The sequence below is a fragment of the Natator depressus genome, chromosome 14 (genome assembly GCF_965152275.1).
Source record: "Natator depressus isolate rNatDep1 chromosome 14, rNatDep2.hap1, whole genome shotgun sequence".
Taxonomy (NCBI): Eukaryota; Metazoa; Chordata; order Testudines; family Cheloniidae; genus Natator; species Natator depressus.
This window is the reverse complement of record NC_134247.1, coordinates 47258343-47278662: the sequence shown is the minus strand read 5'-3', so window position 1 is coordinate 47278662 and position 20320 is coordinate 47258343. Positions and strand designations below refer to the sequence as shown.

The following is a 20320-nucleotide window of genomic DNA, read 5'->3' as shown; positions in this document are numbered from 1 at the left end:
TCCACACAGAACCGGACTGACCCATCCTTTTTGGGGACCAGCACCACCGGCGAGGCCCAAGGGCTGGCCGATGGCTGGATCACCCCCAAAGCCAGCATGTCCCGGACCTCTCTTTCCAGGTCCTGAGCAGTTTTCCCTGTGACTCGGAAGGGGGAGCATCTTATCGGCGGGTGCGACCCTGTCTGCACCCGGTGGACAGTCAGATTAGTGCGTCCAGGCTGGTTGGAAAACAGCTGTCGGTACGGATGCAGCACCCCCCTGACCTCAGCTTGCTGGGCAGGGGTGAGCTGATCCGAGAGGGGGATTGTTTCCAGGGGGGAACCAGCTCTGGTCCCAGGGAATAGATCTACTAAAGGGTCATCTCCCTGCTCCTCCCACTGACCACACACAGCTAACACCACATTCCCCCTGGCATAATATGGCTTCATCATATTCACATGGTACACCCGGCGGTGGTGGGCCCGGTTCGACAGCTCCACCACATAGTTTACCTCATTGAGCTGCTTGACGACCTTGAACGGGCCCTCCCAGGCGGCCTGTAGTTTGTTCTTTCTCACGGGGATGAGAACCATCACCTGATCCCCGGTGGCGTAGGCACGGGCCCGCGCCGTGCGGTCATACCAGACCTTCTGCTTCCTCTGGGCTCTGGCCAGATTCTCCCTGGCCAGGCCCATGAGTTCAGCCAGTCTCTCTCGGAAGGTCAGGACATACTCCACCACTGACTCTCCATCGGGAGTGGCCTTCCCCTCCCACTCGTCTCTCATCAGGTCCAGGGGGCCCCTCACCCTCCTTCCATATAACAGTTCGAAAGGCGAAAATCCGGTAGACTCCTGGGGCACCTCCCTGTACGCGAACAGCAGGTGAGGTAAGTACTTGTCCCAATCCTGCGGGTGCTGGTTCATAAAGGTTTTCAGCATCATCTTTAGCGTCCCGTTAAACCTCTCCACCAGCCCATTGGACTGGGGGTGATACGCTGAGGCCCAGTCATGCCGGACCCCACATTTCTCCCACAAGCACCGGAGCAGGGCCGACATGAAGTTGGAGCCTTGGTCTGTCAAGACTTCCCTGGGGAACCCCACTCGGCTGAAAATGGTCAGGAGCGCATCTGCCACGGTGTCTGCTTCAATGGAAGCTAAGGGCACTGCCTCGGGGTAGCGGGTGGCGAAATCTACCACCCCCAGAATGTATTTCTTCCCCGACCGGGTCGTCTTGCTGAGAGGCCCCACGATGTCCATGGCCACCTTCTGGAAAGGCTCCTCTATGATGGGCAAAGGTCTCAACGCCGCTTTCCCCTTGTCCCGGGCCTTCCCCACCCTCTGACAGGGGTCACAGGATCGGCAATACTGCCGGACGGTGGTAAAGACCCCGGGCCAGTAAAAGTTCTGTAGCAACCTCTGCCGGGTGCGCCGGATTCCCTGGTGCCCTGCGAGGGGGATGTCATGGGCCAGGGACAGGAGCTTGCGGCGGTACTTCTGGGGGACCACCAGCTGCCTCCTGATCCCACAGGACTCCCCTTCCCCTGGGGGAGCCCATTCTCGGTACAGGAACCCCTTCTCCCACAGGAACCTCTCCTGGCAGCCTCTCCTCATGGTCCGTCCCTCACTGAGGTCGGCCAGGTCCCTGAGCTTCTGCAAGGAGGGATCTTTCCTCAACTCGGCCTGGAACTCAGCGGCTGGGGAAGGGATGGGGCCCGGTTCCCCCTCCGTGGCCAGGTCTGAGGCCGCAGCCTCTCTGAGCCGTGCCCCTCGGCGCTCCCTCCCCACCCGAGTAGGGTCTCGCGCCTCCAGTGTGGTACCCTCCCCAGGGTCAGGTCGCAGTGCCCCTCTCCGGCTCTGGCTACGGGTCACAACCAGGGCGGTCTGGGGGTCGCTTGGCCAGTCCTCTAGGTCTCCCCCCATCAAAACTTCAGTGGGCAAATGGTGGTGTACCCCCACATCCTTGGGGCCCTCCTTGGTCCCCCATTTCAGGTGTACCCTTGCCACGGGCACCTTAAATGGGGTCCCGCCCACCCCCGTCAGGGTCAGGTAGGTGTTGGGCACCACCCGATCTGGGGCCACCACCTCGGGCCGGGCCAGCGTCACCTCCGCGCCCGTATCCCAGTATCCATTGACCTTCCTCCCATCCACCTCCAGGGGAACAAGGCACTCTCTCCGGAGGGACAGCCCCGCACCCACCCTGTAAACCGAGCACCCTGAGTCCAGAGCCTCCAGCCCTCTGGCGGGGCTGGCTGGGGGTACTCTTCCCTCCTGAGCAGGTGGCAAACTGGTAGCCCCCCTTTCCTGGGTCGCCTGCCCCTCGTCCAGCTGAGTCCCTACCCAGTTAACCCTGGGTAGGTTGGGTCTGCTCAGTTTGTCCCTGAGCCCGGGGCACTGGGCCCGTACGTGGCCTCTCTGGCCACAGTGATAGCAGCTCAGGTCACGTTGGTCCCCTCGAACGGGTCGGAGGGGCCCGACACCAGGCGTTCCCCTTTGGAGGGGGTTCTCCCTATTTCCCCGCTGGGAGGCCCCATGGTGACTCTCTCTCTGCATCGGGGGGGGCCTGTTCTTTTGGGACTCCTCCCGGCTACCCCCTGACCGACTGTTCACAAACTCGTCGGCCAGCTGCCCTGCATGCTGGGGGTTCGCGAGCTTTTTGTCCACCAGCCACAGCCTCAGGTCGGAAGGGCACTGTTCATACAGGTGCTCCAGTACAAACAGGTCAAGCAGGTCCTCTTTAGTTTGGGCCCCCGCTGTCCACTTGCGGGCATATCCCTGCATCCTGTTGACCAGTTGTAGGTAGGTGACCTCAGGCGTTTTACGCTGACTCCGGAACCTTCTCCGGTACATCTCGGGGGTCAGCCCAAACTCACGGAGCAGGGCCTGTTTGAACAGTTCATAGTCCCCTGCCTCTGCCCCTGTCATCCGGCTGTACACCTCCACGGCTTTGGGGTCCAGTAAGGGGGTGAGGAACTGGAGCCTGTCTGCAGGGTCAACCCTGTGCAGCTCGCAGGCATTCTCAAAGGCCGTCAGGAAGCTATCTATGTCCTCCCCCTCCTTCCGCTGGGCCAGGAAGCACTTATCAAAGCTCCTTGCAGTCTTGGGTCCCCCCTCACTCACCGCAGCCGGGGCCCCACTGCTCCTCAGCCTGGCCAGCTCCAGTTCATGCTGTCTTTGTTTCTCCTTCTCCTGCTGCTCATCTTGACGTTCCCTCTCCTTCTCCTGACGCTCCCTCTCCTTCTCCTCCTGCTCATGTTGACGTTGTTTCTCCTCATGTTGACGTTGTTTTTCATGATCCTCCAGCTCCCTCATTTTCCTCTCCCTCTCCCATTCCAGCCGCATCCGCTCCAGGGATGGGGAGCTCCGCTGGGAGGATCCCCTGCTGGCTGCTGGGGTCAGGGGGCCCTCGGTATTCGCTGGGCTTCCCACAACCCCTCCCCCAGGCATAGGTAGGAAGGGTCTCGGGGTGTCCTGGGCAGCAGTCTGACCCCTCCCAGCCTGGTCAGGCCCCAGGGCCCACGCTGCGTCCGCCAGGCGGCTTCCCTCAGGGACAGGGATCGGGTCATCCAAGCGATCCCTCTCCTCCAGCTGGGCAATCAGCTGTTCCTTGGTGGACCTCCCGACGCGCAGCCCCCTCTGCCTGCACAGCTCCACCAGGTCGCTCTTAAGGCGTTTAGCGTACATCTCCCGGCTGGCCACTCGCAGGCCGGGCAGCTGTCCACGGTTTCCAGGAAAAGCCCCTAGTGTGCCAGTCCTTCTTGAGGTCACCACCTCTTTGCCAGGGTCGAGCTGCAGACTCCTCCGCCCCTGGGACCGCTCGCTGCAATCCCCCGGGGGACCCTGTTACTGCAAAAGTCCTTCTCTCTGGTGACACACTCCCAGGGGGTAACCGCCCCCTGAAACCGTCTCTCTCTGAATCTTCAGCACGCCTGGTCCCCGTCAATCCCCCTTTGTTTTACTGTTCCCCAGTCACTTACTGCAGGAAGCGCCGTTCACGGGGTGCAGTAGATCCCACTCCTGCCACCAGTTGTCACGGAGTGTGGGGGAGTCCAGGCCCTGCACCCCTCTTCCTGGGATTCACTGAGACTCTCAGCCAGCCAGTAAAACCGAAGGTTTATTGGACAACAGGAACACAGTCCAAAACAGAGCTTGTGGGGACACCCAGGACCCCTCAGTGAAGTCCTTCTGGGGGAGCAGGGAGCTTAGACCCCAGCCCTGGGGTTCCCTGTGTTCCTCCACCCAGCCCCAAACTGAAACTAAACCCACCGAGCAGGTTCCCTCCTGCGGCCTCTGTTCACATTCCCGGGCAGAGGTGTCACCTCCCCCTCCCCCTCCCGGCTCAGGTGACAGGCTCTCAGGTCTCCCGTCCCCAGGGCACATTCCCAGGTCAACACTCCCCCCTCCCTGCTGCGTCACATCGTCACAGATGGACAGAAGGCTGGGTGGTTGTGTTTGGTGATGGATGAATGGACGTACAGACGGTAGAGTGGTTGGATGGGTGTTTTGGGGGATTCATGGGTACCTGTATTTTTGTAATTCTGTGGCTAGGTTGCATTATCAGCTACAAGGACAGGGTCGGTAAGGTGATAGATGCATGGATGGATGAACGTATGGTATAGTGATGGACTGATGGATGGGTGGATGGATGTGTATGGGGATGGAGGAATGGATGGAGGAGTGTCTGGGGCTGCATGGGTGTCATCCGTTGACACTGGTGGTTTTGGTTCACCTCCTTTTCTTTCTGTCTCGTTTCTGTTTCCTTCCCTCTGTCTCAACTCAGCTCTCACCGAGGTTTGTGCCGGTCGCTCTCTGTTGAACCCTCCCACGGAGGTGGGGTGGCCGCGGGGAACCTGGGAATGTGGGATCCTCTTTGCAGACATGCCCCGTTCCTCTGTCTGTCCCCAGCTCTCCTTCCCAGCAGCAGGATCCGGCTGTGTCCTGGGACAAGTCCTTGGGGCTCCCTGCACCCTCCCCCCACTAATCCTCCCTGCAGATTCCCTCTGGCTAGAAATAACCCAGCCCCCCAAGGTCCCAGTGAGCCATCCCCCACCCTGGCTTTCCCCTTCACCCCCCTCTCTCTGTTCCAGCCACGGCGCCGCAGGAGGAGGAACCCGCCCCCCAGCCCAGCCTGGGGGAGCTCTCGGCCTCCGACGTCACCCACGACTCCGCCCTGCTCTCCTGGACCGTGGAGGAGGGGACCTTCGACTCCTTCCTCCTCCAGTACAAGGACGCGGAGGGCAAACCCCAGGCGCTGCCCGTGGATGGGGGATCCCGCACAGTCACCGTAACGAACCTGGCCCCCTCCCGCCGATACAAGTTCAACCTCTACGGCATCTCCGGCCGCAAGCGCCTCGGCCCCGTTTCCACCGACGCCGTCACAGGTGAGCAGGGTGACACTGACGCCAACCACGGGGCCAAGACATTCACAAGAAGATGCTTCCAGGTCTCCAGCATCCAGAAATAGAGTGCCGGCCATTCAATGTGTAGAGAGAGGAGTGTGGATGGGGATGGATGGATGGACGTCTATGGGGCGGGTTGAGTGAATGGACAGATGCGTATGGGGATGGATGAATGAATACAAAGGTAGATGAATGGCTGTCTGCAGGGGTGGATGGATAGACGGATGGGTGGGTGTGCGGATATGAATGGGGATGGCTGTCTGGAGGGTGGATGGAAGTGCATGCGGATGGATGGATGGACAGACTTACAGATAGAAAGGGGGGCAGATGTATACACGGGTGGATGGACAGAAGTGTGAGTGGATATGTTTGTGGATGGATGGATGGATGGATGGACGTACAGACGGTAGGGTGGGTCAATGTGTGTGGGCATTGATGGGTGTTTTAGGGGATTCAGTGGTAGATGTGTCTGTGTAACTCTGTGGCTAGGTCGTATTGTCAGCAAGAAAGGCTAGGTGGGTAAGGTGAATGATGCATGGATGGATAGACCTACGGTGTAGTGATGGATGGATGTGTATGGTGATGATTGGATGGGTGTGTATGGTGATGGAGGGATGGATGGAGGAGTGTCCGGGGATGGATGGATGTCAATGGGGATCTTTCCATTGACGTTGGTGACTTTGGTTCACCCCCTTCTCTTTCTCTGTTGTTTGTTCTTCCTTCCCCCTCTCTCCTCTTGTCTCAGCTCAGCTCTCACCATGGTATGTGCCGGTCACTCTGGTCCAACCCTGTGATGGAGGCGGGATGGCTGTGGGGAACCGGGGAACGTGGGATGCTCTTTGCAGACATGCCCCGTCCGTCTATCTGTCCCCAGCTCTCCTTCCCAGCAGGAGGATCCGGCTGTGTCCTGGGGCCGGTCTGTGGGTTCCCTGCACCCTCCCCCTGCTAATCCTCTCTGCAGATCCCCTCTGGCCTAGGAATAATGAAGGCCCACAAGGACCGGGTGAGCTGCCTCCCACCCTGGCTGCGCCCTTCACCCCCCTCTCTCTGTTCCAGCCGCGGCGCCGCGGGAGGAGGAACCCGCCCCCCGGCCCAGCCTGGGGGAGCTCTCGGCCTCCGACGTCACCCACGACTCCGCCCTGCTCTCCTGGACCGTCCAGGCCGGGGACTTTGACTCCTTCCTTCTCCAGTACAAGGACGCGGAGGGTAAACCCCAGGCGCTGCCCGTGGACGGGGGATCCCGCACGGTCACCGTCGCCGACCTGGCCCCCTCCCGCCGATACAAGTTCAACCTCTACGGCATCTCCGGCCGCAAGCGCCTCGGACCCGTCTCCACCGACACCGTCACAGGTGAGCAGCTGCTCCCGGGGGCGCTGGCCCCTTCCCTCCCGCCCCCTTTGCTTTGCAGTGTGACATGGACGCCAAACACTGGGCTGGGACATTCACAGGAAGATTCTTCCAAGCCTCCAACCTCCAGAAGCAGACTGCGGGCATTGAGTGGGTAGAGAGAAAAGTGTGGATGGGGATGGGTGGGTGGATGGGTGGATGTCTATGGGGCAGGTTGAGTGAATGGACAGATGCGTATGGGGACAGATGGATGAATACAAAGGTAGATGAATGGCTGTCTGCAGGGGTGGATGGATGGATGGAGGGGATGGTCGGATAGATAGAGGAGTGGATGTGTATGGGGATGGATGGGTGGATGGGCAGGTGGGCGGATGTTTATGGGGATGGAGGGACGGACAGGCAGGTGGGCGGATGTGTATGGAGATGGATGTCTGTTTTTGGAGATGCACGCATTGAGGTGTACGTGTATGTACATGTAACCCTTTTGGCAGGTGATACTGGCAGCCATAAGGACCGTGTTGCATATGGTGATGGATGCATAGGTGGCTGGACAGACAGCTGGTATGGTGATAGACGAATGGATGAGTGTGTATGGGGATGGATGGGGGTGTGTGTGGAGGAATGGATGAAGTGTTTCGATTTGGTTGGATCGATGGATAGAGGGATCGATGGATGGAGGGGATGGTAATGGATGGATAGAAAGAGAAATGTGGATATATAGAGAGGGATGGAGGGATGGAAGGGTGGGTGGATGTGTTTGTGGAAGGATGGATGGACGTACGGATGGTAGGGTGGGTGGATGTGTGTGGCGATGGATGGGTATTTTAGGGGATTCATTTGTAGATGTGTATGTGTGTCAAGGTTCCTTCCCCATACTGAACTCTAGGGTACAGATGTGGGGACCTGCATGAAAGACCCCCTAAGCTTATTCTTACCAGCTTAGGTTAAAAACTTCCCCAAGGTACAAACTTTGCCTTGTCCTTGAACCCTATGCTGCCACCACCAAGCATGTTAAACAAAGAACAGGGAAAGAGCCCACTTGGAGATGTCTTCCCCCAAAATATCCCCCCAAGCCCTACACCCCTTTCCTGGGGAAGGCTTGAGAATAATATCCTAACCAATTGGTCATCAAAATCATCAAAGACCCAAACCCCTGGATCTTGGAACAATGGACAAATCAGTCAGGTTCTTAAAAGAAGGATTTTATTAAAAAAAAAGAAAGGTAAAAATCATCCCTGTAAAATCAGGATGGAAAATACTTCACAGGGTATTCAGATTCAAAACACAGAGGATCCCCCTCTGGGCAAAACCTTAAAGTTACAGAAAACAAAAATAAACCTCCCTCTTAACCCAGGGAAAATTCACATAAAACAAAAGATGAACTAACCCGCCTTGCCTGGCTTACCTCTGCTGGTTGCAATATTGGAGACTTGGGTTAGGATGGGTCGGAGAAGATGGATTTCTGTCTGGCCTCTCTCAGTCCCACGAGAGAACAACCCTGTAAACAAAGAGCACAAACAAAAGCCTCCCCCCCTCCCACCCCAAGATTTGAAAGTATCTTGTCCCCTTATTGGTCCTTTGGGTCAGGTGCCAGCCAGGTTAGCTGAGCTTCTCAACCCTTTACAGGTAACAGGATGTTGCCTCTGGCCAGGAGGGATTTATAGCACTGTATACAGGAAGGTGGTTACAGATGTGTCTGTGTAACTCTGTGGCTAGGTCACATTGTCAGCAAGAAAGACTGGGTGGGTAAGGTGATAAATGTATGGATGGATGGACGTATGGTGTAGTGATGAATGGATGGATGGATGGAGGGATGGGTGCGTATGGTGATGGAGGGACGGGTGCGTATGGTGATGGAGGGACGGGTGCGTATGGTGATGGGGAAATGGATGGAGGAGCATCTGGGGTTGGATGGGTGTCAATGGGGATCTTTCCATTGATGGTGGCTTTGGATCACCCCCTTCTCTTTCTCCTTCCCAGCAGCAGGATCCGGCTGTGTCCTGGGGCCAGTCCTGGGGCCGGTCCCTTGGGCTCCCTGCACCCTTCCTCCGCTAATCCTCTCTGCAGATCCCATCTGGCCTAGGAATAACCCCGCCCTCCAGGACCCAGCGAGCTGCTCCTGCTGGCCCTGCCCTTCACCCCCCTTTCTCTGTTCCAGCCGCGGTGCCGCGGAAGGAGGAACCCGCCCCCCAGCCCAGCCTGGGGGAGCTCTCAGCCTCCGGCGTCACCCACGACTCCGCCCTGCTCTCCTGGACCGTCCAGGCTGGGGACTTTGACTCCTTCCTCCTCCAGTACAAGGACGCGGAGGGCAAACCCCAGGCGCTGCCCGTGGACGGGGGATCCCGCACGGTCACTGTCGCCGACCTGGCCCCCTCCCGCCGATACAAGTTCAACCTCTACGGCATCTCCGGCCGCAAGCGCCTCGGCCCCGTCTCCACCGACGCCGTCACAGGTCAGCAGCTGGACCCGGGTACCATCCCCTCCTGAACCCTTTGCTTTACAGTGTCAGGGACGCCGTCCACTGGGCCAGGACCTTCCCAGGAAGACGCTTCCAAGCCTCCAGCCTCCACAAGCAGGTTGCCAGCCACTCAATGGGTAGAGTGAAGAGTGCGGATGGGGATGGATGGATAGACAGACCGCTGTATGGATGTGCATGGGGCAGGTTGAGTGAATGGATAGATGTGTATAGGGATGGATGGATGAATTAACAGGATGTCTTTGCGGGTGGATAGAGATGGATGGATGGAGGGGATGGTAATGGGTCCATAGAAAGAAGAATGGATATATATGGGGATGGTCAAATGGATGGGGGGGTAGGCAGATGTGTAGCTGATGGATGGACAGTCGGACTGGGAGGCAGGCGTGCATGGCGACTGGTGGATGGATGCATGCCTGAGTGGATGTGTATGGGGATGGACAGAAGGATAGACTGGTGGATGGATGTTTATGGGGATCGATGGATGGACGTACAGATGGTAGGGTGGGTGGGTGTGTGTGGGAATAGATGGGTGTTTTGGGAGATTGATTTATAGATGTGTATGTGTAACTCTGTGGCTAGGTCGCATTGTCAACAAGAAAGGCCGGGTGGGTAAGGTGATAGATGCATGGATGGATGGGTGGATGGTACAGTGATGGATGGAGGGAGGGATGTGTATCGCGATGGAGGGATGGATGGAGAAGTGTCTGGGGCTGGATGGGTGTCAATGGGGATCTTTCCATTGATGGTGGTGGTTTTGGTTCACCCCCTTCCCTCTCTCTCATTTGTTCTTCCTTCCCCCTCTCTCCTCCTGTCTCAGCTCAGCTCTGCCCGTGGTTTGTGCCGGTCACTCTGGGCCGACCCCTCCACGGAGGCGGGGTGGCTGCGGAGAACCCAGGAATGTGGGATCCTCTTTGCAGACATGCCCCGTCCATCTGTCTGTGTCCTGGGGCTAGTCTGTGGCGCTCCCTGCACCCTCTCCACGCTAATCCTCTCTGCTGATCCCCTCTGGCCTAGGAATAACCTGGCCCCCAAGGACCCAGCGAGCTGCTCCTGCTAGCCATGCCCTTCACCCCCCTCTCTCTGTTCCAGCCGCGGCGCCGCGGGAGGAGGAACCCGCCCCCCAGCCCAGCCTGGGGGAGCTCTCGGCCTCCGACGTCACCCACGACTCCGCCCTGCTCTCCTGGACCGTCCAGGCCGGGGACTTCGACTCCTTCCTCCTCCAGTACAAGGACGCGGAGGGCAACCCCCAGGCGCTGCCCGTGGACGGGGGATCCCGCACGGTCACCGTCGCCAACCTGGCCCCCTCCCGCCGATACAAGTTCAACCTCTACGGCATCTCCGGCCGCAAGCGCCTCGGCCCCGTCTCCACCGACGCCGTCACAGGTCAGCAGCTGGACCCGGGGCACCAGCCCCTTTCCCACCCCCCTTTGCTTTGCAATGTCAGAAACGCCGACCACTGGGCCAGGACCTTCCCAGGAAGACACTTCCAATCCTCCAGCCTCCATAAGGAGATTGCCGGCCACTCAATGGGTAGAGAGAGGAGTGTGGATGGGGATGGATGGATAGATGGATAGACAGACAGCTGGATCCATGTGTCTTGGGCAGGTTAATTGAATGGATTGATTTGTATGGGGATGGATGGATGGATGGTTGGATGGATGGAGACGATGGTAATGAATGGATAGAGGAATGGATATATATGGGGGTGGACAGATAGACGGTAGGGTGGGTGGATGTGTGTGGGGGTAGATGGAAGGGTGGACATACAGACGGTAGGGTGGGTGGATGTGTGTGGGGATGGATGGGTATTTTGGGGGATTCATGGGTAGATGTGTGGCCAGGTGGCATTGTGGGTAATGGGACTGGGTGAGTATGATAATACATGCGTGGCTGGATGGACGTATGATATGGTGATCGATGGCTGTATAGGTTTTTGTTGGCCTGGATGGGTGTCAGTGAGGATCTTTCCATTAACGGTGGCTTTTGTTCACCCCCTTCTCTCTTGCTGTCATTTGTTCTTCCTTTCCTCTCTCTCCTCCCGTCTCAGCTCAGCTCTCACCGAGTCTTGTGCCGGTCGCTCTGGGCCGACCCCTCCACGGAGGCGGGGTGGCCGCCGGGAACCTTGGAATGCAGGACTCTCTTTGGAGACTTGCCCCGTGCGTCTGTCTGTCCCCAGGTCTCCTTCCCAGCAGCAGGATCCAGCTGTGTCCTGGGGCCAGTCCCTGGGGCTCCCTGCCCCCTCCCCTGCTAATTCTCTCTGCTGATCCCCTCTGGCTGGCAATAACCCGCTCCCCCAAGGACCCGGCAAGTGCTCCTGCTGGCCATGCCCTTCACCCCCCTCTCTCTGTTCCAGCCACGGCGCCGCGGGAGGAGGAACCCGCCCCCAAGCCCAGCCTGGGGGAGCTCTCGGCCTCCAACGTCACCCACGACTCCGCCCTGCTCTCCTGGACCATCCAGTCTGGGACCTTCGACTCCTTCCTCCTCCAGTACAAGGACGCGGAGGGCAAACCCCAGGCGCTGCCCGTGGATGGGGGATCCCGCATGGTCACCGTCTCCAACCTGGCCCCCTCCCGCCGATACAAGTTCAATCTCTACGGCATCTCCAGCCGCAAGCGCCTCGGCCCTGTCTCCACCGACACCGTCACAGGTCAGCAGCTGCTCCCGGGCACTGGCCCCTTCCCCACCCGACCCCTTTGTTTTGCAGTGTGGCAGGGCTGCTGGCCACTAGGCTAGGACCTTCCTGGGATGACGCTTCCCAGTCTCCAGCTTCCATGACCTGTCTATGGTCATTCAACAGATGGAGAGAGAGAGAAGGTTATGTGTTCACATGGCTGGACAGAGGGGTGTTGGTGGGTGGGTGGATGGATAGAGGGTGTGTTTGGATGGGTGGATTGGTAGATGGATGGATGGATGGGTGGATGTGTGTTGAGAAAGATCGAGGGATAGTTGTGTATGGGGATGGATTGGTAGATGGATGGGTGGATGGATGGATGTGTGTTGAGAAAGATCGAGGGATAGTTGTGTATGGGGATGGATTGGTAGATGGATGGGTGGGTGGGTGGATGTGTGTTGAGACAAAGGGAGGGATAGCTGTGTATGGGGATGGATTGGTAGATGGATGGATGGATGGGTGGATGTGTGTTGAGAAAGATCGAGGGATAGTTGTGTATGGGGATGGATTGGTAGATGGATGGGTGGGTGGGTGGATGTGTGTTGAGACAAAGGGAGGGATAGCTGTGTATGGGGATGGATTGGTAGATGGATGGATGGATGGGTGGATGTGTGTTGAGAAAGATCGAGGGATAGCTGTGTATGGGGATGGATTGGTAGATGGATGGATGGATGGGTGGATGTGTGTTGAGAAAGATCGAGGGATAGTTGTGTATGGGGATGGATTGGTAGATGGATGGGTGGATGGATGGATGTGTGTTGAGAAAGATTGAGGGATAGTTGTGTATGGGGATGGATTGGTAGATGGATGGGTGGGTGGGTGGATGTGTGTTGAGACAAAGGGAGGGATAGCTGTGTATGGGGATGGATTGGTAGATGGATGGGTGGATGGGTGGATGGGTGTTGGGACGAAGGGAGGGATAGCTGTGTATGGGGATGGATTGGTAGATGGATGGGTGGATGGGTGTTGGGATGAAGGGAGGGATAGCTGTGTATGGGGATGGATGGATGGATGGATGGATTGGTAGATGGATGGATTGGTAGATGGATGGGTGTGTGGATGGATGGATGGATGGATGGATTGGTAGATGGATGGGTGGATGGGTGTTGGGACGAAGGGAGGGATAGCTGTATATGGGGATGGATGGATGGATGGATGGATGGATTGGTAGATGGATGTATGGATGGGTGGGTGGATGGATGGATGGATGGATGGATTGGTAGATGGATAGGTGGAAGGGTGTTGAGACGAAGGGAGGGATAGCTGTGTATGGGGATGGATGGACAATGCGTGAGGCTGAGAGTCTGTCATGGAGGTCACGGACATCATGGATTCCATGAGTTTCCGTGACCTCTGTGACTTCTGCAGCGGCCAGCAGCAGCACTCTGGATATGTGGGAGGGGGCTGGGGCAGGGGGATGCGGGGGGCACTTACCTTGGGATGGGGGGCTCCCCGGCTCCCACTGGCATGGCTCTGCAGCTCCTAGGCAGCGGAGGGGTCTGGGGGCTCCACGCACTGCCCGCGCTCACAGGCCCCTCCCCTGCACCTCCCACTGGTTGCGGTTCCCGGCCAATGGGAGCTGCGCAGCCGGCGCTTGTGGCGGGAGCAGCGCGTGGAGCCCCCTGGACCCTCCGCCGCCTAGGAGCTGCAGGGACACCCGGAGCCGGGAGCCTGCGAGCCCCACCAACCCTCCCCCACAGCACCAGCAGGGGTCCCGGGCCACACGCTGCTGCCCGCTCCCACCCAGCACCAGCACTGGACCACCCCCCCCGGAAAAACACCTGCAGCCCCACACCCAAGTTTTAGTTAGGGGTACATAGTAAAAGTCATGGACAGGTCACCAGCCGTGTATTTTTGTTTAATGCCCGTGACCTGTCCATGACTAAAATGTAGCCTTAACAATGGGTAATTTTGGCATGGGTGGATGGCTGTGTGCTATGGGGTGTATGGGGAGGGACAGGTAGATGGGTGGATGGCTGTGTGTTATGAGGTGTGTGGGGACGGACAGGTAGACGGGTGGATGGCTGTGTGCTATAGGGTGTATGGGGAGGGACAGGTAGATGGGTGGATGGCTGTGTGTTTTGGGGTGTATGGGGATGGACAGGTAGACGGGTGGATGGCTGTGTGCTATGGGGTGTATGGGGATGGACAAGTAGATGGGTGGATGGCTGTGTGTTATGAGGTGTGTGGGGACGGACAGGTAGACGGGTGGATGGCTGTGTGTTATGGGGTGTATGGGGATGGACAGGTAGACGGGTGGATGGCTGTGTGCTATGGGGTGTATGGGGATGGACAAGTAGATGGGTGGATGGCTATGTGTTATGGGGTGTATGGGGAGGGACAGGTAGACGGGTGGATGGCTGTGTGTTATGGGGTGTATGGGGAGGGACAGGTAGATGGGTGGATGGCTATGTGTTATGGGGTGTATGGGGAGGGACAGGTAGACGGGTGGATGGCTATGTGTTATGGGGTGTGTGGGGACGGACTGGTAGATGGGTGGATGGCTCTGTGTTTTGGGGTGTATGGGGAGGGACAGGTAGATGGGTGGATAGCTGTGTGTTATGGGGTGTATGGGGAGGGACAGGTAGACGGGTGGATGGCTGTGTGTTTTGGGGTGTATGGGGACGGACTGGTAGACAGGTGGATGGCTGTGTGTTATGGGGTGTATGGGGATGGACTGATAGACGGGTGGATGGCTCTGTGTTTTGGAGTATATGGGGAGGGACTGGTAGATGGGTGCATGGGTCTGCTTGCGGATCGGTGGCGGGGTGGAAGGGTGCGTGGGGATGGATGACATCGATGGTGAGACGCGGGGGATAAATGGAGAGGAATCGCTGTCTGTGTGGACGCACAGATCGATGGACGGATGCCTGGCTGTATGTGGATGAGTGCCCAGTTGCCGGATTACTCCTTGCCCTGGCGGGTGCTCAACCCCTGCTCCACCCCAGGCCCCACCCCCACTCCACCCCTTCCCCCAGACCCCCACCCCGCCTTTTCCCACCCGTGTTCTGCCCCGTCCCACCTCTTCCCGCCAGGTCCACCCCCTCCCCTGAGCCTGCCCCGTCCCCGCTCCTCCCCCTCTGCGGAACAGCTGATCACAGCGGGTGGGAGGCGCTGGCAGGGAGCGGGAGGAGCTGGCTGCCGGTGGGTGCTGAGCTCCCTCCGTGGGGCTGGATGGGTGTCAATGGGGATCTTTCCACTGACGTCCGTGGCTTTGGTTCACCCCCTTCGCTCTCTCTCTCATTTGTTCTTCCTTCCCCCTCTCCCCCCGCAGCTCAGCTCTCACAATGATTTGTGCCGGGACGACCCCTCTGTAACGAAGGTTCCCGTGGGAGCCAGCTGAGGTCGCTCAATCAGGGTGAACTGCAAACAGACTGGGGCAGGCGAACCCCAAACGCTGGTGGATATTCCACTGCCGAGATTTACCCAGCCAGGCCAAAGCAGCCTCTGTCCGACCTCCCATGGGGACCCAGGAGTCCAACAACACAGTGCCCTTACAGTGCCCGGCCTCCAGCCGCCATCCAGACACACATCAAACATAGGATGATAAATTCTGAAAATCTTCTCACCGTATAAAGGAAAAGGTCCTTCCAATCCCAAAGGATCAGCCACACACCCAAGTCAAATGATAACTTTGATCTTACCCAGAATACCTGTTTCTTGCCAATTCTTATTAGCTAAACTAAAATGTATTAAAAAAGAAAAGAGCGTTGGTTGAAAGATCAATATCCAGACAGACTTGAGTTCAGTTCTTGAGGTCCAGATTCACAGCAGAGATGAGTTTGTAGTGGCCAAGTTCTTTGGACTATAACCTGTGGCCTATTTCTAAATGTCCATGTTCAGGGTGACTCCAGTCAGCGACTGGGGATCTCAATCCTTACGGATCTGGGTTTCCCCTTCTTGAACCCCAAAGCAGATCTGAGATGAAGGAGGATCGGGTCCCAGGGTCTTTATACATTTCCTGCAGCCTTTTGGCCTGAGAAAACAATCGGCTTAAATTTCCTCCTCCCAAACATCCTGGCAATTAGCCCAGGGTAATTTATCCATGAAACAGTTCAGACACCGGTTATCACAACCTTCCCAGAGACATATAGACAATATTACTAGTTCCCGCCAGTGTCTTCCTAAATACGAATACTCCTTTTTGATCTTTGGATCAAAGCCACAGCCATAGACAAGGCTTGCTTGCTGACACCACAAGACCTGAGCACGCAGCTCCCCTTCTCTCTCTAACAATGCCGGCTGCATTGCAAACCTCTCTTCATTTCCAGATCTTCCTAACCAGTCTTTACAGTTCAGCCCTGGGTCACGTCAGTCTGTGAGTTAATAACTCTTTCTGGCCCTGTCACCCGTCAATAAGATATGATATTGCACTCATAACATCACACCCTCCGTGGGGCGGGATGACCCTGGGGAACCCGGGATGTGGGATCCTCTGTGCAGACATGCCCCGTCCATCTGTCTGTCCCCAGCTCTCCTTCCCAGCTTCAGGATCCAGCTGTGTCCTGGGGCTGGTCACTGGGGCTCCCTGCCCCCTCCCCCACTAATCCTCTCTGCAGATCCCCTCTGGCTCAGAATAACCCGGCCCCACATGAACCCGGAAAGCTGCCCCCAATCCTGGATGTGACCTTCACCTCCCTCTCTCTGTTCCCGCCACAGCGCCGCGGGAGGAGGAACCTGCCCCCCAGCCCAGCCTGGGGGAGCTCTCAGCCTCCGGCCTCACCCACGACTCCATCCTGCTCTCCTGGACTGTCCAGGCCGGGGACTTCGCCTCCTTCCTCCTCCAGTACAAGGATGCGGAGGGCAACCCCCAGGTGCTGCCCGTGGACGGGGGATCTCGCACGGTCACCGTCACCAACCTGGCCCCCTCCCGCCGATACAAGTTCAACCTCTACGGCATCTCCGGCCGCAAGCGCCTCGGCCCCGTCTCCACCGACGCCGTCACAGGTCAGCGGCTGCCCCCGGGGGTGCCGACCCCGTCCCCTCCCGCCCCCTTTGCTTTGCAGCGTGGTGGTAACACCGACCACAGGGCCGGGACATTCGCAGGAAGTTGCTTCCAATCCTCCAGCCTCCCCAGACAGATTGCCGCCCATTCAACAGCTAGAGAGAGGAAGATGGATGGATGGAGGAGTTGTGTGGAGGGATGGATGAATGGACAGAGGGGTGTGTATTGGGATGGATGGATGGAGGGGCCAGTCGGATAGATAGAGGAATGGATGCAGATGTGGATGGATGGGCAGACAGGCAGGTGGGCAGAGGTGTATGAGGACAGATGGAGGAAAGGGGTGAAGGGTGGGTGGAGGCGTATGGGGATGGACAGCTGTTTTGGGAGATGCACACATAGAGGTGTATTTGTATGTACGTGTAACCCTTCTGCCTGGTGACATTGGATGGACAGAGGGGGGGTTGGTGATAGATGGGGTGTAGCTGTGTACGGGGATGGAGGGAGGGAGGGATGGACAGAGGGGGGGTTGGTGATAGATGGGGTGTAGCTGTGTACGGGGATGGAGGGAGGCATGGATGGACAGAGGGGGGGTTGGTGATAGATGGGGTGTAGCTGTGTACGGGGATGGAGGGAGGGAGGGATGGACAGAGGGGGGGTTGGTGATAGATGGGGGTGTAGCTGTGTACGGGGATGGAGGGAGGGATGGATGGACAGAGGGGGGGTTGGTGATAGATGGGGTGTAGCTGTGTACGGGGATGGAGGGAGGGAGGGATGGACAGAGGGGGGGTTGGTGATAGATGGGGTGTAGCTGTGTACGGGGATGGAGGGAGGGATGGATGGACAGAGGGGGGTTGGTGATAGATGGGGTGTAGCTGTGTACGGGGATGGAGGGAGGGATGGATGGACAGAGGGGGGTTGGTGATAGATGGGGTGTAGCTGTGTACGGGGATGGAGGGAGGGATGGATGGACAGAGGGGGGTTGGTGATAGATGGGGTGTAGGCTGTGTACGGGGATGGAGGGAGGGATGGATGGACAGAGGGGGGGTTGGTGATAGATGGGGTGTAGCTGTGTACGGGGATGGAGGGAGGGATGGATGGACAGAGGGGGGGTTGGTGATAGATGGGGTGTAGCTGTGTACGGGGATGGAGGGATGGATGGACAGAGGGGGGTTGGTGATAGATGGGGTGTAGCTGTGTACGGGGATGGAGGGAGGGATGGATGGACAGAGGGGGGGTTGGTGATAGATGGGGTGTAGCTGTGTACGGGGATGGAGGGAGGGATGGATGGACAGAGGGGGGTTGGTGATAGATGGGGTGTAGCTGTGTACGGGGATGGAGGGAGGGATGGATGGACAGAGGGGGGTTGGTGATAGATGGGGTGTAGCTGTGTACGGGGATGGGGGATGGATGGACAGAGGGGGGGTTGGTGATAGATGGGGTGTAGCTGTGTACGGGGATGGAGGGATGGATGGACAGAGGGGGGTTGGTGATAGATGGGGTGTAGCTGTGTACGGGGATGGAGGGAGGGATGGATGGACAGAGGGGGGGTTGGTGATAGATGGGGTGTAGCTGTGTACGGGGATGGAGGGAGGGATGGATGGACAGAGGGGGGGTTGGTGATAGATGGGGTGTAGCTGTGTACGGGGATGGAGGGATGGATGGACAGAGGGGGGTTGGTGATAGATGGGGTGTAGCTGTGTACGGGGATGGAGGGATGGATGGACAGAGGGGGGGTTGGTGATAGATGGGGTGTAGCTGTGTACGGGGATGGAGGGAGGGATGGATGGACAGAGGGGGGTTGGTGATAGATGGGGTGTAGCTGTGTACGGGGATGGAGGGAGGGATGGATGGACAGAGGGGGGTTGGTGATAGATGGGGTGTAGCTGTGTACGGGGATGGAGGGAGGGATGGATGGACAGAGGGGGGGTTGGTGATAGATGGGGTGTAGCTGTGTACGGGGATGGAGGGAGGGATGGATGGACAGAGGGGGGGTTGGTGATAGATGGGGTGTAGCTGTGTACGGGGATGGAGGGAGGGATGGATGGACAGAGGGGGGGTTGGTGATAGATGGGGTGTAGCTGTGTACGGGGATGGAGGGAGGGATGGACAGAGGGGGGGTTGGTGATAGATGGGGTGTAGCTGTGTACGGGGATGGAGGGAGGGATGGATGGACAGAGGGGGGGTTGGTGATAGATGGGGTGTAGCTGTGTACGGGGATGGAGGGATGGATGGACAGAGGGGGGGTTGGTGATAGATGGGGTGTAGCTGTGTACGGGGATGGAGGGAGGGATGGATGGACAGAGGGGGGGTTGGTGATAGATGGGGTGTAGCTGTGTACGAGGAGGGAGGGATGGATGGACAGAGGGGGGGTTGGTGATAGATGGGGTGTAGCTGTGTACGGGATGGAGGGAGGGATGGATGGACAGAGGGGGGGTTGGTGATAGATGGGGTGTAGCTGTGTACGGGGATGGAGGAGGGGATGGATGGACAGAGGGGGGGTTGGTGATAGATGGGGTGTAGCTGTGTACGGGGATGGGGGGATGGATGGACAGAGGGGGGGTTGGTGATAGATGGGGTGTAGCTGTGTACGGGGATGGAGGGAGGGATGGACAGAGGGGGGGTTGGTGATAGATGGGGTGTAGCTGTGTACGGGGATGGAGGGAGGTATGGACAGAGGGGGGGTTGGTGATAGATGGGGTGTAGCTGTGTACGGGGATGGAGGGAGGGATGGACAGAGGGGGGGTTGGTGATAGATGGGGTGTAGCTGTGTACGGGATGGAGGGAGGGATGGATGGACAGAGGGGGGGTTGGTGATAGATGGGGTGTAGCTGTGTACGGGGATGGAGGGAGGGATGGACAGAGGGGGGGTTGGTGATAGATGGGGTGTAGCTGTGTACGGGGATGGAGGGAGGGAGGGATGGACAGAGGGGGGTTGGGGATAGATGGGGTGTAGCTGTGTACGGGGATGGAGGGAGGGATGGATGGACAGAGGGGGGTTGGTGATAGATGGGGTGTAGCTGTGTACGGGGGATGGAGGGAGGGAGGGATGGACAGAGGGGGGGTTGGTGATAGATGGGGTGTAGCTGTGTACGGGGATGGGGGGATGGATGGACAGAGGGGGGGTTGGTGATAGATGGGGTGTAGCTGTGTACGGGGATGGAGGGAGGGATGGACAGAGGGGGGGTTGGTGATAGATGGGGTGTAGCTGTGTACGGGGATGGAGGGAGGGATGGATGGACAGAGGGGGGTTGGTGATAGATGGGTGTGGCTGTGTACGGGGATGGAGGGAGGGATGGATGGACAGAGGGGGGTTGGTGATAGATGGGGTGTAGCTGTGTACGGGGATGGAGGGAGGGATGGACAGAGGGGGGGTTGGTGATAGATGGGGTGTAGCTGTGTACGGGGATGGAGGGAGGGATGGATGGACAGAGGGGGGTTGGTGATAGATGGGGTGTAGCTGTGTACGGGGATGGAGGGAGGGATGGACAGAGGGGGGGTTGGTGA

At 58.2% G+C, this 20320-nt stretch overlaps 1 protein-coding gene across 1 annotated transcript in view; it reads left to right on the top strand.

Annotated features, from left to right (window-relative positions):
• Positions 1–20320, top strand: part of TNXB (tenascin XB) — a 95335-nt gene that overhangs the window by 20935 nt on the left and 54080 nt on the right. Inside the window, exons 16-21 of the mRNA XM_074970743.1 lie at positions 5063–5356; positions 6431–6724; positions 8880–9191; positions 10290–10583; positions 11554–11847; positions 16531–16818. Of these exons, the coding sequence (XP_074826844.1) occupies positions 5063–5356; positions 6431–6724; positions 8880–9191; positions 10290–10583; positions 11554–11847; positions 16531–16818 (1776 nt within the window). The remainder of the gene's footprint in view (positions 1–5062; positions 5357–6430; positions 6725–8879; positions 9192–10289; positions 10584–11553; positions 11848–16530; positions 16819–20320) is intronic.